Genomic DNA, 17511 nt, shown 5'->3' on the forward strand with positions numbered 1-17511 from the left:
TGTACATATGGTCTGGTCACTATACAGCTTCATGAACTCCATGTGAGTGAGTGAGTTTAGTTTTATGCCACACTCAGGAATATTCCGGCTATGTGACGGCGGTCTGTAGATAATCGAGTCTGGACCATACAATCCAGTGATCAACAGCATGAGCATCGATCTACGCAATTGGGAACCGGAACTCCATGTGAATCCCCGTGAAAGAGTTATGCAACCCTTTTACATCGCACGTCTGTACTACCATCACTGCCCACTGTGACACAGAACAATGTCTCCATGACGTCTATAGATATTTCCCAATGACTTAATAGCAACATTATATCGTTAACAAATCAACTAAACCCACACCAGATATTACATTTCCATGTGTGCACAGTGTGGCCTTACAGCAGCAATAAGAACAAAAGGAAATGAATACCTTAACCTTAAAGGAAATGAGTTCCTTGTCAGAGTACGGGAAGCTAAACAGACAAAATACCCATGGTCTCACTCAGTTAAGTCATCATGTTAAAGAGAAAGCATAAAGTATTGACAAAAATGGTCAGTTATATTTATTGGATGGATGAACATTTTAAAAACATAAAACACCCATACTTAATCATCATACCTGTCAGATGATGCAACATGTAATGATGGCAACGGAAACTGCTTCTTAAACTCAGGATTCGGATTTGGTGTCTGATTCAATAATTGTACAAGGATTTGTTTTGTCAGAGGGACAAGTTTAAAATAGAAAAAAAACATTGCTGTGGCGATGACGCTGCCATTATTTTGGTTCATTGTAGCTCTCGTCGTAAACGTCGTTTAGTGAACATAGTCAAGGTAGGAGTTTTGACATCGGGTTCCTGAGTTTTGATTCTGAAGATAATAGTGCTTAAGCATTGAATATTTTTTATCATGGTGTTCGGAATTTAGTTGTTTGACTACATGACAAACCTCTCCTGGGGGTTGTCGATAATGAGTATTGGATGAATAAGATGGCTGATTGTGTGTCAACTCACACATGCAATCGCGAATTGGTTTCCCTTGTGGATTAATTTGTATTAAGGTACGTTAAAGGACCACACTGTTTTCTGTTGTCACGGTAATCAGATTTATCGCTTGGGAAGGTCATTCCTCTTGGGAACGTGTCTCCGTAAAATTTGAAAACTGTCCATAATTTGATAACATAACATGAATCTCTATATGTGTCATTTCTAATATTTTGCTGCCAAACTTGTAGCATGTAGCATTGTCCAGAGCATTTACCATCCAATCCTTGTAACTTAATAACATATCAATTTGTTTTCCGAATGTTATTTTGTTCTGACACCAAAAACACGAATGTGACAATATTGACACTTGTGAACTGTTGGCCAGCACTAAAAGGTTGTTATTTACATGCTATTTCTATCTTGTTTCAGATGCCTCAGACTCGCTGGCTTGGTTGACACGTGTAATTGGTTCCCAAGTGCACAGATCGATGCTCATGCTGTTGATCACTGGGTTGTCTGGTCCAGACTCGATTATTTACTGACCGCCGCCATATAGCCGGAATATTGCTGAGTGCGGCGTAAAACAAAACTCACTCACCGAACTTAATGCTAGATCATCGGTTACCAAAGGTGTAAAATGTCAAACACCAATGTGTCGAACTTTGATTTCTCGAACCTACGGTTGTCTCGAAGTAAAAGTTTGGTTCCACGGTCAACCACATTTTGCGGCTGACTCAAACCTGGTATAACTCAAAATATATACATAGATTCTTTAGACTTCACGCAACTGTATTTGACTGTAAATCTCCAATAGGTCTTTGCATGACATTTAGTAGTGATGCACATAAGGAAGAGAGTTTTTATGGATGTCGACTTCTTTGTTATGACGAACACCACGTTTCGGGGTATATCCTTACTCCTTCATCAGGTGAATGAATGGTATGAGGCTGAGAGCATATTATATATGTACATGTAAGGAACAAAAGTAATAAGACAACAAAGATGCAGGCTAAACAATGGAAGCCAACAGCTAACTGATCATGACATTGATGTTGATTGTATTTAAGAAAATACTCTGGTCAACAGCATGAGCATCGATCTACGCAATTGGGAACCGGAACTCCATGTGAATCCCCGTGAAAGAGTTATGCAACCCTTTTACATCGCACGTCTGTACTACCATCACTGCCCACTGTGACACAGAACAATGTCTCCATGACGTCTATAGATATTTCCCAATGACTTAATAGCAACATTATATCGTTAACAAATCAACTAAACCCACACCAGATATTACATTTCCATGTGTGCACAGTGTGGCCTTACAGCAGCAATAAGAACAAAAGGAAATGAATACCTTAACCTTAAAGGAAATGAGTTCCTTGTCAGAGTACGGGAAGCTAAACAGACAAAATACCCATGGTCTCACTCAGTTAAGTCATCATGTTAAAGAGGACAGCAAACAAAACTCACTCACCGAACTTAATGCTAGATCATCGGTTACCAAAGGTGTAAAATGTCAAACACCAATGTGTCGAACTTTGCTTTCTCGAACCTACGGTTGTCTCGAAGTAAAAGTTTGGTTCCACGGTCAACCACATTTTGCGGCTGACTCAAACCTGGTATAACTCAAAATATATACATAGATTCTTTAGACTTAACGCAACTGTATTTGACTGTAAATCTCCAATAGGTCTTTGAATGACATTTAGTAGTGATGCACATAAGGAAGAGAGTTTTTATGGATGTCGACTTCTTTGTTATGACGAACACCACGTTTCGGAGTATATCCTTACTCCTTCATCAGGTGAATGAATGGTATGAGGCTGAGAGCATATTATATGTGTACATGTAAGGAACAAAAGTAATAAGACAACAAAGATGCAGGCTAAACAATGGAAGCCAACAGCTAACTGATCATGACATTGATGTTGATTGTATTTAAGAAAATACTCTGGTTGCACCCATGCTAAAAGCCTCGCCACCATCTTTAACGTATATAAAACTTTGTACAGAATGTGTCTCTGTGTAGAATTTGTCCGGAATGTATTATCTGATTGGATGGGTATATTTAGCGCCATTTCAATTGGATCAGTTGGAGATGTCATAATATATTAGATAATATATAATACCTACTGGGTAAAGTTTGCGCGTCCTGCCGACGAATCCCTACATGACACAATCCGTGAAACAGATTTCTGAAAATTAAAGTCCGGTTCATCAAATGTCCCATGCGACGCACTGCCTCAGTGGAATAAGGTTTGGCAAAGATAGTGTGAACCGTATCCATTCATTTCTATGGAACTGTCGATTGTTCGAGCGTTTCCGTCGTCAAGTTGAGCAAAGCTGTGAAGACATCCCCGTCTCATTGATTCTGCGAGGGTGGTGGTGTAGCCTAGTGGTTAAAGCTTTCGCTCGGTTTGCTGAAGACCCGGGTTCGATTTCCCACATTGGTACAATGTGTGAAGACCATATCTAGTGTCTCCCGCTGTCATATTGCTGGAATATTGCTACAAGCGGCGTAAAAACAAACTCTCTTACTCACCCATCGATTCTGCCGTTTGTTCAAGTCAGGTGATAGCAGTCAAACTAATAGCTACTGGATCTGCTGTAAGGAGCGTCTGATTCCAGATGTGCCCTTATAGAGTCTATCTGCACCTTGAATTTCATCAAAGAGATAAGCCTCATTTTCGCTTCCATCTTCCATTATACCGACACATTCTTTGCAACTGAAATACAAATGGCAGCAGCCTCAAGTCAAATATCGATTTTGTTTTTGTCTCCTATGGCAAATTGGTTTCGTGATTTGACTTATTTCCAAAATTAATGGCTGCTCGTCACATGACATAGTTGGAACGCAAGAACATGCAAGAAACGTTAATGCATGTAACATTTCACTGCTGACGTACTGATTGAGGGTAATTTCAGCAATTCCGAGGTTAACAGTCCATCGTCATGCTTTAATTTGAACTAAAAGTACTCCACTCGAGATTTGGTTTGGGGCCTGAAAACATATTTCTAACATGTCCGACATAGAATAATGGAGACAAATGACACAGACATCAATATATGTAGAGTTTAGTGGATGGTTCCGAATTGCCCTAAAGCACGATAAAGCAACTGTTTACAATAGCCCGAAGTGAATTACATTTATTTTCTCGTATGGTTAAGGTAAATCAATAATAAATAATATATGTACCTGATCAAATATATCCATGATCGACGAACAGCATATAATTGAACATATTCACCTTATCATTTCAGAGACCTGTCCACGAGAAAGCTTTGAATATCCTGTTTCCAGAACACATCGCCATCCAACGGCGATTGATCCATGTAAGGGAGGAAACCCAGATATTATAACATAGCCTAGATGAGAATAGCCATGATTTGTTCGTGTCGTAAGCGGTCTTTGGAAACCAATACTCCAATACTGGATGTGGAGAGAATACTACAAGATTATGCTTGGAAAGATTTTAAAGAAAAAAGTCGACGAGTTGAAAAGATATTCCTGCGCAGACGAGATTTCGATGTTGAGGTTCCTATGAACTACTTCCATTTTGAAGACACTGACACGATTCTAAAAACAAAAGATTCCAAACCAAAAACGAAAGCAGCAGCCGGTCAATCTATTTCAGAAACATCGGTCCTGCAGACACAGTTCAGAAACAACACCAATAAATGTCAGACGTACAAGTTCAGAACAGAAAGGACAAGGAAGGCCACGATCAGTGTCTCATTTCAGAGAGGTTTTTCAATTGGTGGGAAAGCTCAGTTTAAACTCGGACTCCCGAAGATGATGTCTCTAGGGTGCGATGTTGACATGAGACTGCAAATATCCAAAACGACTGGGGAAACGTTTGAAGAAACGCTGACATTTGAGGCTAATAGTGATATCAATGTGGAGGAAAACTGCGACTACACTGCGAATGTGGCCTTCACTGAGAAAGAAATATCAGCTGAGTTCATGGTGCAGACGTTCATGAGGATGCCGACAGGAACAGCGCCTGTGTACATCAGACGAAAACGAGACCATGAACTTTATGCAACAGTTTTTATAAACGACCTCAAAGACGTTTTCGCCGATTATAAAACTTCCGCAGAAATCATTGACGAGTCTGCTGTGGGTGCAAATGTTGCTCAGTATGCAATCGAGTTCACTACAACTGGAATTGTTGAGGGAATGCGGCTTTCTGGTCAGAAAATATATCTTGACTCTAAGAAGTTAGACAAGGGAGCTATTTCCCATCAGACAGTGATGACAGTGCTGAGGAAGACTCTACAGATGGCGCCTCCGTGTCTACGTCTCCGCCCTCTGATGCTGGCACTAACACAAGCATGGAGACACAATCGCTTCCTGAGGACAAGAATGAGGACGTTTTTGACAAGACGACACCTTGTTCTTTGGGAACGCCTTCTCCCAAACCAAGTCCCGGAAAACTACCCTCTAAGGATACGCATAAGGAAACAGGCAAAGTGCCACTAAAAGAAACAAAGTCTTCGTCAAGAGGATCTAAGGATGAGACTAAAGTCCCCACCCATGAGGTGAAGTCGCCAACGCAGGCTCCAAAGCCAAACGTGGTGAAGGAAGACAGCTTTGGCAAACACAAAATGGTGAAAGAGGACAGCCTTACCAAAGCTGATGCCACCAAACTTAAAGCAGAACCTCAAAGGGTTAAGCAAGAGTCACAAAAAAGTAAAAGATGTCCCAAAGGTGAAACCAGATCCCTCAAAGGTCCAGAATATTAAAATCCTTACAAAACAGTCCTCCAACCCTAAAAGAGTCCACAGACGCACCAGAGAAGCAAAAGGATGAGAAGTCAAAGGAAGAGAAGTCAAAGGATGAGAAGCCAAAGGAAGAAAAAGACAAAAGATGACAAGTCAAAGATGAAAACCAAAAGATGAGAAGGTAGTGCTTCGTCGAAGCTTCAAACATGAGACTTTGGAGAGAATGGAAAGGGTGTCATCGCTTTCTGAAAAGCCCAGAATTCTGCCTAAATCTGGGAGTTTACCCAGAGCGAGTGTTCATTCAATTGAACCGCAGAGTTCAGAGGAAGACAGCACAAGCAGTTTAAGCAAACTATCTAAGTGCACTAGTGTCTGATGAGAAGGCATACAATGACAACCCCATAGAACATTTAACAATGGTCACAGTACGTATGTCCTGACAATATTTCTGAATAACCAGGCAGTTAGGAATAGTAAACATGAGCATGAGGTATCTAATATATGTAAATACCAACTTTGTTCAATTCTGCTGAGACTTGTTGATACTACATTCACTTCATAGTAAGATCTTCAGGAAAACTAACCTACTTACGAGGACTACTTATGAGGAAAACTCCGACTTTACATTTTTCCAACCACGTGGATTCAAATGTAATAAAAGCATTAACGTCAACCATTGTATCATGACGTCATTTACGGAGGAGAAAGTGCTGCCGACACTTTCTGACAATGGTACCATTTAAGTGAAGGTTTCAATTATATATGGGCATCAAATGCTCTATAATGTCTGCAAATCTGAAAAAATGCTGTATATTTGCCAACTGATAAACGTGATTCCAATAATATCATTGATCTTAATAGAACTGAATTGTGTGAAGTGTTTTTGTATTTATTATATTTCATTTATAGTGCGTTGACATGTGACTGCTTCTAGCATGTTAGTGTTCCAGTGTTCTTGTCCTATCTTATATTGAGGACTGGTACACGAAGATGGACGACGGGCAAGACGAAAATCGTTTTATGCCCAATTCATCAAGCCTTTAATTGTTGCCTAGCCTTGTTAGTTGATATCGCATTGAGAAAAGATCGGAGTCTAATCTTTCCAGTATCATGGTGGACTTGGGTTGAGCCTAAAACACGTTGGTGTATAAGATATATTTTTGCGCATAAGAACACGGATACTAATTGTGATAAAGCACAAGTGATATTCTTATTCTTCGGACATTTTACATAGAGAATTTCGAAGGTTTTATACTTAGTATGTTATCTGTGAGAAACAGCTGATGTGATGCATTGTTTTACACAGGAAATGTTTAAATGGTACATTATTAATAGTCACAAAAGTAATTTTTGTTGATATGTTTTATTTGTATTTGCTATGACAAGGTATATCGGATTGACATACTAGATACTTGTGTGTTGATTAGATTAAGGCTTTCATAAGAAAGGTGAATAAAAATTAAAAAGGTAACGATTCATGTTTCTAGTATGTATCCCTTTCACGTGGTTCTGTGATTCTTTAATCGGGATTCAAATCAACCCATGTACATGTACATTTGCAAACATGACAACATGTGCAAACGACTTCAACATACTGAATATCAAATAACTAAATAATTACATTAGTCTGAATAAATCATATTTGCTTGATGAATTACTCTGGGGTCAAGCATCTTTTGCCTTGCGTGCCTATCGAGAGATACAGTGTCCAATAGCCTATCGAAGCCTAGTGTCTAACCTTGCCATTTTGTGCAGTGTTTCTAGTGTATATCATGGCCACATGCCTTGAAGAACACGAGGTGTGTCCATTTTAGATGAAACCGTGATATCAAATATTTCGAATGGTGCCCCAAGCTTATTACCATTTCAGACAATCTGGACGATCAAATAACGATAAGATTGGAGATTTTATGCCTGACAGACAATCGAAATTATATATTACCACAGTATAGTACTTATTACTGCCGCTTTTAGCTCCTACAATAATTGCGGCAAACAGACTCCTAGGTATCAGGTAACATGGCAATAATGAGAAATGCTCCAGGGGTCGTCCAAAATAGCATTACATCTCATAAGCGTTCAGTCAAACGACATAAGAGAAAGAACAGTGACGTTTGCACTCATACTTGGGAGCTGTTTTAAACCACATTGTGCATGTTTGTCAAAATATGTGAAATACTTACAGAGCAAATTCGACAGGATATAGATGGGGCAAAAGCAGCTATCACGTTTTCGGAGCTGGATGTTGTATTGGTGATCTGGGTCTGGATTGTCGGCATACAGCGAGATTCCTCTAATATTTTATCAGAGATGAATAGGTGTGGTAAAGGTATTAACTACGCTTTCAATAGGCCAGATGACGTGTCTCGGGAATATGCCAGTTGCGAAATTCATGTTTACCTTTTTCAGCAATTGCTGAAAGTTACTTTCGGGGAAACCGTTTGATATTCAATGGTATTCTTCTTCAACGCTACCCTTTTCTGCTGGATGTGCTGGATGTACTTGAAAACGTAACGTAATTTTTTATTAAAATCGTATGTTCCTCCCTACGTCAGAGGTGGTGGGGTAGCCAAGTGGTTAAAGCGTTTGCCGCGTTTGAATTCCCATATGGGTACAATGTGTGAAGCCCATTGCTGGTCTCCCCGCCGTAATATTGCTGGAATATTGCTAAAAGCGGCGGAAAAATACGCTCACTCACTCTAAAGTGTCATTGGCGGAAGTCAATATAAAGCGTTAGCTTATCACACCAAAGAACATTGTTCAGTTCATTACAAGAGTGCTATGTGGAGCCCATTTCTGATGTCCTGGTCATGAGGCGGCGTCATACCGGACTCACACTTTCTCTCACTGTCATGTAAACTTACTTATCACCTCATTGATCGTGTCATGGCATCGTATAGATTACACAGTAATCTTTTGAACCACTGCTTTATCGATATCAAAGGTGTTTCGAAAATATTGCACGAGTGCTTCATTCACTATCTTGATGTAATACGTATATTTCCTATTATTGTCATTTCGTGTCGTTTAATGATGAAATAGACACACAAGTCGGTAAAAAGAAAAAAATATAAATGAATACACCTTATATATGTGATGCTTTGAAAGCAAAGTTAAAGTTGCACTGGACAAACGACGAACGAAAACAACAACTACTACTACTACTACTTCTGCTACTACTACTACCACCACTACTACTACTACTACTGCTGCTATTATTACTACTACTACTATCGCCATTACTACTACTACCGCTATTACTACTACTACCACTATTACTACTACTACTACTACTACCGCTATTACTACTGCTACCGCTATTATTGCTACTACTACTACTACTACTACTAAGCAATTACCTAGCCAATAAACCACTACAGCTACTACTACTAATATTAATACTAATAACGAAAATGCTAGGTCGCAATTGGTGTGTTTCCTTTCACCATTATATAATGCAAATTAGAAAATGATAATTGTAACATGCTAAATTTGGGATTACATTTTCTCTGTGAAGTACAGAGTCTTATACTTTTCTTAGGTTGAGTCCCATCCGAGATTCAAACCTTTGCATTCAGAGTCAGACCTAACCACCTGCACACAAAGTCACTTTCCAAATGGCTTTCTGTATTCATAGCTTTCGGCCTCGGGGAGTCGTGCCATTTCACACTTGCCAGAGAACTCAGAGGTGATGTAGACTACCAGTTGCCCGACGTCTGACTACCATAGTTGAATATCCCTGAGTCTGTGGGCAAAATAGTTTTAAGTCAATATAAATGAACGCATTGTAACCGTGATTTGTTTATATGATATGACATGATCCAAACACCACATACAGTGAACTACTGTATACTAAACCACAAACTCTAAATGGTCATAGTGCAGGGTACGGTGAGTGAGTGAGAGAGTGTAGTTTTACGCTGATCTCAGCAATATTCCAGCTATATAGCGGCGGTCTGTAAACAATCAAGTCTGGGCCAGACAACCCAGTGATCAACAGCATGAGCATGCATCTCCGCAACTGGGATACCATGACATGTGTCAACCAAGTCAGCGAGCCTGATCACCCTATCCCGTTAGTCGCCTAAAGCATGGGTTACTGAAGAGCAACTCTAACCCAGACCTTCATGGGTATACAGGGCACGGTATTGTTGCACAGTTGTATCCCGAAACCAGTGACAAATTTCTTCGAATTCCGGATGATATAGTAAAGTTCACGAACACAATATATGTCCTGCAAAAGACAATACATGACATAGATAGTATTGTGAAGATATACAACTAAACGTAGACCGCAAAGAAGGAAATCCATGACCGAAAACACTGGTAGTAAATACTTCATATACCATCATCAAGATACCAGTAAAATGTTATAATATGAAGCTACTACATGATAGTCAAAACTGAAAAGAAAGTATTGCCAGATATAATTGTATCACTTTTTCGTTTCGTTATCATTCAACATTTCACTGACCTATTCTGGTCACGTGGAAAGGTTTTCACGATGTAAATCTGCTGATGGACAAGCGATGCCAGTAGAAGACATGATCGTAATTCCAAACTAAACTGGCGTTCAAAAGAAAGTAAACAGGCAAAATTGGGTCAAATAGCAGCAAAATAATAATGAATAACTTACGATACACAGGTATTGGGGTGGCATTTACAATTGATACACATAAGGAAGAGAAGTTTTATGGATGTCAACTTCTTTATTATGGGGAACACAACGTTTCGGAGTATATCCTTACTCCTTCATCAGGTGAATGAATGGTATGAGGCGGAGAGCATATATATGTACATGTAACAACAACAACAGTAATAAGACAACAAAGAGATGCAGGCTAAACAATTGAACAAATAGGGGCGGTATTCATAAAGCTTCTCAGAATTTTCTTAGTTTTTCACTTAAGTTTCCTTAATAATTCTTAAGTTTAAGAAAAATTCTTAGTTTCTTTCTTAACCCACACTAACTTAGTGGATTTAAGAATTCTTAATTCTTAAGAAAATTCTTAGAAGCTTTATGAATACCGCCCCAGGGGCCGGATTCACTAAACTCTTAGAATTTTCTTAGTTTTTATGCTTAAGTTTCCTTAAGAATTCTTAGCTGAGAATTTATCTTAAGTAGCAATCCACCACGCAACTAAGCATAAATCTTAGCTGAGATATTTTAAAATTCTTAGAATTTTCTTAGTGAGAAACGCATGGGATTATGGGATACAAATTTATGCTAAGAAATATTCTTAGATGACGTATGGAAATCCCCGTATCTATTAATAGCATAGTTGAACTCTCCTCGCGTGGAGATAGAAAAAAAGTTACGCAGACGACAACAATCAGAATGGAGAAGAAAAGTGTCAGAAAACCCAACTGGACGGCCGAACAGACGTTGTACTTAACTCGCCTTGTTGAGGAAAACAAGGCTGTGTTACTCGGCAAGTTTGGACAGGGCGTGACATCTGCGCGAAAGAAGGAAATTTGGACGCATATTACTAAGCAGATCAATGCCACCTTCACAGGTAAGTGACGATCGTAAATTTTGAGTGCACTTTAAAATGTTATCACCTTATATATGTAACTGTAAAGTATTTGCCTCCTACAATAATTAATGTATTTTTTATTGATTTGGAAAGAAGTTAAACGTTGAAGTAAGTGCAAGTTTCATATGTGCTATTTTCGATCACCCATCTCAAAACGGAAGGATTTCCGCCCGTATTTATTTCTAATCATTATATGCCTGAGAATATCCGCCTATGTTTTTATAAACAGGCTATACCTAACCTAAAACCCTAAAATCCAACCCCAAACATTACCCTAAACCCTTGAAATAATCCTAATAAATAGAATACATTTCAAGCGGGGGTTACGGGCTGAGCTCTTACCATCAAAACTTTGACGAGTGATATTGGATTTATGCATTCAAACATCATATTGTTTGTGCATATCAACTGATTATAATCATTTGAATTAACAAATACTGAAATCAAATGTTACACATCTTCTGTTGTAATAGCTTACAAGTATACTACAACCGACATGCTTAGTATGTTCATTGAAATAACATTTGAGTAATGTATTTGGGCCAGTTTTGTTGTATCTAGTCAAATGTAGATGTTTTTGTGAATGAAAATGATAACAGTGAATTAGGGTTGGTTTGACATGTTGATAATTCTGTAAATCTATCTTAGAAATATAGGTTGATATTCAGGTATTTATCAAGGCAGGTAAGATATTTCTATCGCAGGTTTTCATGTGAAGGAATCACACATGAAACATTCTATTTCACCCAAGTGTGAAGTAATCACACATGTATCATTTTATTTTACCCAGTGTGAAAGACTCACACATTTTCATTTTATTTTACCCAGTGTGAAAGACTCACACATTCTCACACATTATCCTTTTATTGTACTGCAGAAATGACCCATTTGTTTTGTTGTGTTTGCAGAATATTTCTCATGTGTACCATTATTTTATTTAATCAAACACTGACCCCTATGATTTATTGTTCATTATTTTGACTCCCTTAAAGCTTTTGAATGGCAGTCCATTTTGTGGAGTTGGTTCAATTCCAACCAGAGGCACACACAGAGTCAACGTTTATATGTTTTCATGTTAATATTAACAATAGTATGTTGAAAATAGCACTAATATTGTGAAATGTGACTAACATTAGTGGGCAAAGTGGTCTCTTATCATACCTTCAGACTGAACCTTTGTTAATATCAGAATTGGGTTGTCAATACCATTACATCATGAATTTAAAAATGTGAATTTAATGTAAATGAAAATATTTGATTTCATATTTGTGTCCTCAATTGTTTCATGAAATGTTTTTTTTCATTTTCTCCCAGGATGTGTCAGGACAAATGACGAAGTGGAGAAAAAGTGGCATAATACCCAGTCGAAGTCCAAGTCTGAAAGTGTAGCATATAAGAAAGGGGCTGTATCTACAGGTAAGAGCTCAAATATAGATTTATGGTCCATACTTTTGATTTTGGACAGTCTGTGTGTGATGAAAAGTGATCACTTTGAAGGAGTATAAATTGAGTAATAAATGGTCATGGTGTAACCGGGTTGTGATGGGTAAGAATGGCGTTCAAACACAGGCTACGGGTGTGAGGTTTTATTTGCAGTTAGAGATTTAACGACACCCTGCAATACACAAAACAATAACATAAGGTAATATCATAAAAACATGATGCATCTTTCACATACGAGTAACTTACAATTACACATTCACATTCGCATATAAATATCTTTGTTAATGAGGCATAAAATCATTGTCTTGATTACATAAAGAATTCATCAAGTGCGATAACTCTATGTATGGGTACTATACATTAGGTATACAATGAACATGGATCATTGTTATAAAGTACATTACATGTTCTCAATACAATAATTAATTATCACTTTCTGGCACCAATGATACAGATGGCAATCAGTGATACATATGTATCATAATATATTATTTACAATATATACTATTCACAACAAACTATTCAGAACTGGTGTCTGCCACAATGGTAATAATAATAATGAGAGAATGATGTATGAGTATAGATTATATAGGCAATGTCAGATCATATTATTACTTATGTGACATTATTTAGAGCTTACCAAAAGAAGTGCAAGTGATAAATGACATTGGTCAGTGTGCAAATTAGGCTGTTTACAGGGTCTTGAATTGAACAAAATATATTCACCCCAAAAAATTCCCCCTAACAAAATAAGTTGAATAGACCCTCATGAAAAATATGCATTTCGCTTACGTCTGATTATGTTTCAATCCATGGGTAATTATGAAATTATCTATACATTGCAGGTGGTGGGCCGTCACCTTGTCCACGTTTAACTGAAACAGCAGAAGTCGTGTGGGACATACTTGGGAAGGACAATGTGTCCATATCAGGAATACCAGATTCAATGGACTCAACTCTACTGCAGATAAATGAGTCTACTCAGTCAAGGTTTGTCAAAACATTCAGCTTTACTGTATGTCATTAGATAATTCCTTCAATAAAATTGGTTGCATCACATTCCAAATATTGATAACAAATTCTATTTTCAAAATAAACTATTGACGAAATCCAAAATGTAAAAATCACATATCAAGAAGATTAATAAAGCTCTCTTTCCAACATTTATCCCTTGACTGCCTTTAATGTTTGATATTTATAATTTTCATGGGGTATTATACCCAAAACCCTTCTAAAAGTGATCCCTACTTAGTCTTACCTATATGAAAGACCCTTAGCCTTGACATAATATGAAAATGAATAACTGCATATAAACTGTGACCTGAATACATGATAACAAGTAAAACTGATTATAGTTTATTTAAATTTCAGTGATGCCATGTCATTTTTAGACATCCAGGCACTGACAGCTGTGGGATGGTGCCTGGAAATGGTCACCAGTGTTGCAGATGTGGCAGATGTGGCGGTTACTCCAAGCAATCCGAGTGATGCAGCAGTTTCCACTGTCAAGGCCGTACACACAGTCACTGCAGCAGCAAGTAGTAGAAGATGTGCTCCCCCAGCAAGGAGATCCAATCTTGAACCATGCCTTGAATGTGATGAACTGTATCATAAGAAGATGAAATTAGAAATTGAGGTTCTTGAACTAAAAATAAAATGACGGAACACAAACCAGAGAAATTTATGGAAGAGTAGAAGACTACTCATGCTTCTATAGGTTATCAAGTACTGGTTTCACTTATTGCAGCTACCCAAATATAGATTACCATGTCAGTCCTACATGATGCTTAAGGCACTCGATGAGTGTGGGAGAATTACATGGGCTAGTAAGGTTAAACAGATACTATTTCAATTTGGTTTGGGTTATGCTTGGCTTAGCCACAATATTGCAGATTCATAGGCTTTCATATCTATGTTCAAACAGAGGTTTTGCGATAATTTACAGGAGTCATGGTACTCCTATGTAGAATCTTCACCTAAATGTTATCTCTACAAAACCTACAAATATTTGTTGAATGTTGAAAATTACTGATGTTGTGATTTACCTTTACATGTAAGAAATGCTATTTCCAGATTTAGCTGCTCAAATATTAAAATTGCTATAGAAACAGGAAGATACACTAATGCTGATAGACATCTAAGGCTGTGTAGCCACTGTAAAAATAATAATGTAAATATTATTGAGGACGAATATCATATTTTGCTGGAATGTGCTTTATATGTTAATATTAGAAACAAATACCTTATTGAAATATAATCATATGTCAGATGTTAATATTTTAAAATATTCAAACACAATTACTGTATATAATGTTGGAAATTATTTGTGTAGACTTTTAACCCTTCCAAGTTGTAGATTACCTCATCAATTTTATTTAATGTTAAAGTCTTTGCAAGAATCTGGACATATGGCAACCACAGAATGAAAATATCTATTGCATTCTTGGTGAGTTTTAAATGATGTTTATATTAAAGTTAAGTTATTTTGGTATTTTACTGTCATGTTGATGAAAATATCTAATAATTTGCCTTACCCTAGAAGTGAGTGTTGGCAAAGTGATCCCTGTAAATCAGGTTATGTCCAGACAACTGTGGCACAATCTGTGGTTGGTTGCCGTCATCTGGGTCAATCGACTCACCATCAGGCAAGGGGATGTTTCACAACTTGCATATGTTGTGCAAAACTGCACAACATGTGATCACCTGTTGTGAAAGACAATTATATGTAAATAAAAGTTCTTTTCATTTAAAATTGTTATCTTGTTATTATTTTGCCAATAGTGTTGTGTGGGGCCACATACCGGTAAGATATCTTGTTTCTCATTTCTGTATATTACTTCTAATATATTTGTATATGTTTCGCTGGAACACCATCATTCTGAACATCCTTTATCTGTTGTCATTTCTACGAGTTAATTTCTGCTGATGAACAATATAAACAACACCGACATCCAACTGGACCATATTTTTTATTTTTAGGAAACAGTTCTTAGATATAACACGAATCTTTATTTGGCGTCAGATTGTTTGAATAATGTCAATCCTTTTAATGGATGATTTTAAGAAGATATAAATTGAGTGTTTAAAAACATATATATTAACACTTAACATACATACACATGCATAGAAGCCCACACACATACAAGAAATACATCAAATACATTTTAAGAATCATAAACATACACCAAATATAAATGTTATATAAGATTATTTTCTACTTGTGAACATGTTTATGAATTTACTTTTTTAGCAGATTATTCTCATCTTATATTGCATTAAACCTGTAAGTATTGCATATATAATTAACAGTTAAGTAATAAAGCACAGTTTAATTACAAATAACATTGGTTTTACACAGATGAATAACTCTTCCACATTTATTATTTTATTACCTTGCATGTTTTTTTCTGGGGTTAATCTAATTTCTCCATGCAACACATGAAAGCGCCGCTTGAGTTGCCCTATTTCCCTCTCCACTATGCTGCGTGTCCTCTTATGAACTCTGTCAAAAATTCAAACGTTATGAAGATTATTTTAAAATCTGCAATAACATATTTTGCAATTTCTAACTGGCATGTAAATAAATAACATGATATAGATGTAGATAAATAATCTATTCAGCCCTAAAGCATTCTTTTATGTTTACTGTCATTTCATTACGTATTTGTCAGAAAGTTTATGATGTATTCTAGGATTGTAGATTGTTCCAGGAAAGAAAAACATCAGTTTTTTAATTCACCCCAGTAACACTTTTATAGTCATATTTGACAGGGGGCATAACTCTAATTGACTAACCAAAAGTCATGTCGTTTGCAAGATTCGATTTACCTGTTGTATGCTGTCTGAGAGCCGGGATTTGGCTGAAGATAAGGGGGTGAGGAGCCAGTCTCTACATGGGTATCCACTGTCTTCAAGCAGGTGGCAGCCGGCAGGCATCAGGTGGCGAGAGAACAAAGCACAAACGCCGCTCTCGGTCAGTATGCGCGAGTCATGAGTGGACCATTTCGCAACAATATCAATGATGTGTGATCTGTGGTCAAAGACAACCTGAGTATTGGTGCTGTGGTACTGCTTTCTGTTCACATAAGCAGGTTCGTGTTGGGATGGTGCCATAATCTGAATGTGGGTGCCATCTATAACCCCAACCACTCCGGGAAAATTAGCGATGCCATAGAAACCAAGTAGGTTTCGTCGGATTTCAGTCGGACTGGTAGGAAACAAAACGAACTGTCGAACAATGGCAGGGGCAGACAGTGCAGTTATTGTTTGGTTAATGGCCCTATTCACTGAAGACTGTGAAACACCAATGTGGTCCGCATTACACAGCTGCATTTTGCCCGTTGCAAAGTAACGCAGCGTCAGTAGAACTTTCTCAGTAGCTGATAAAGGATGACTTTTTTGAGTGAGAGGTGAAATTTCATTGGAAATTGATGGTATACGATTTGTAGTAAGTCTCATTTCCAATGAAATTTCACCTCTCACTCAAAGAAGTCATCCTTTATCAGCTATAATCCCATGCGTTTCTCACCAAGAAAATTCTAAGAATTTAAAAATATCTCAGCTAAGATATATGCTTAGTGGCTTGGTGGATTGTTACTTAAGATAAATTCTCAGCTAAGAATTCTTAAGGAAACTTAAGCATAAAAACTAAGAAAATTCTAAGAAGTTTAGTGAATCCGGCCCCTGGGGCGGTATTCATAAAGCTTCTAAGAAGCATAAAAACTAAAAAAAATTTAAGAAGTTTAGTGAATCCGGCCCAAGGGCCCCGTTTCACAAAGCTGTCGTTAGTCTATGTTAGGATATGGGAGTTACGATCACCTTAGCGCTAC

The 17511-nt window shown here is 37.5% G+C and overlaps 2 protein-coding genes across 2 annotated transcripts; both read left to right on the forward strand.

Moving 5' to 3' along the window:
• The first annotated feature begins 4244 nt into the window (after positions 1-4244).
• Positions 4245-5460, forward strand: LOC124270302. Its single transcript, XM_046705343.1, has one exon. It carries the CDS (start codon positions 4348-4350, stop codon positions 5458-5460), a length of 1113 nt encoding a protein of 370 aa, XP_046561299.1. The 5' UTR covers positions 4245-4347.
• A 5566-nt stretch (positions 5461-11026) lies between these two features.
• Positions 11027-14342, forward strand: LOC124270303. Its single transcript, XM_046705344.1, has 4 exons — positions 11027-11218; positions 12554-12655; positions 13528-13672; positions 14054-14342. The coding sequence occupies exons 1-4, from the start codon at positions 11041-11043 to the stop codon at positions 14340-14342; spliced, it is 714 nt and encodes a 237-aa protein (XP_046561300.1). The 5' UTR covers positions 11027-11040.
• Positions 14343-17511: the final 3169 nt, after the last annotated feature.

Source organism: Haliotis rubra, unplaced genomic scaffold (assembly GCF_003918875.1).
Source record: "Haliotis rubra isolate DU_JTF1 unplaced genomic scaffold, ASM391887v1 Scf1506, whole genome shotgun sequence".
NCBI lineage: Eukaryota > Metazoa > Mollusca > Gastropoda > Lepetellida > Haliotidae > Haliotis > Haliotis rubra.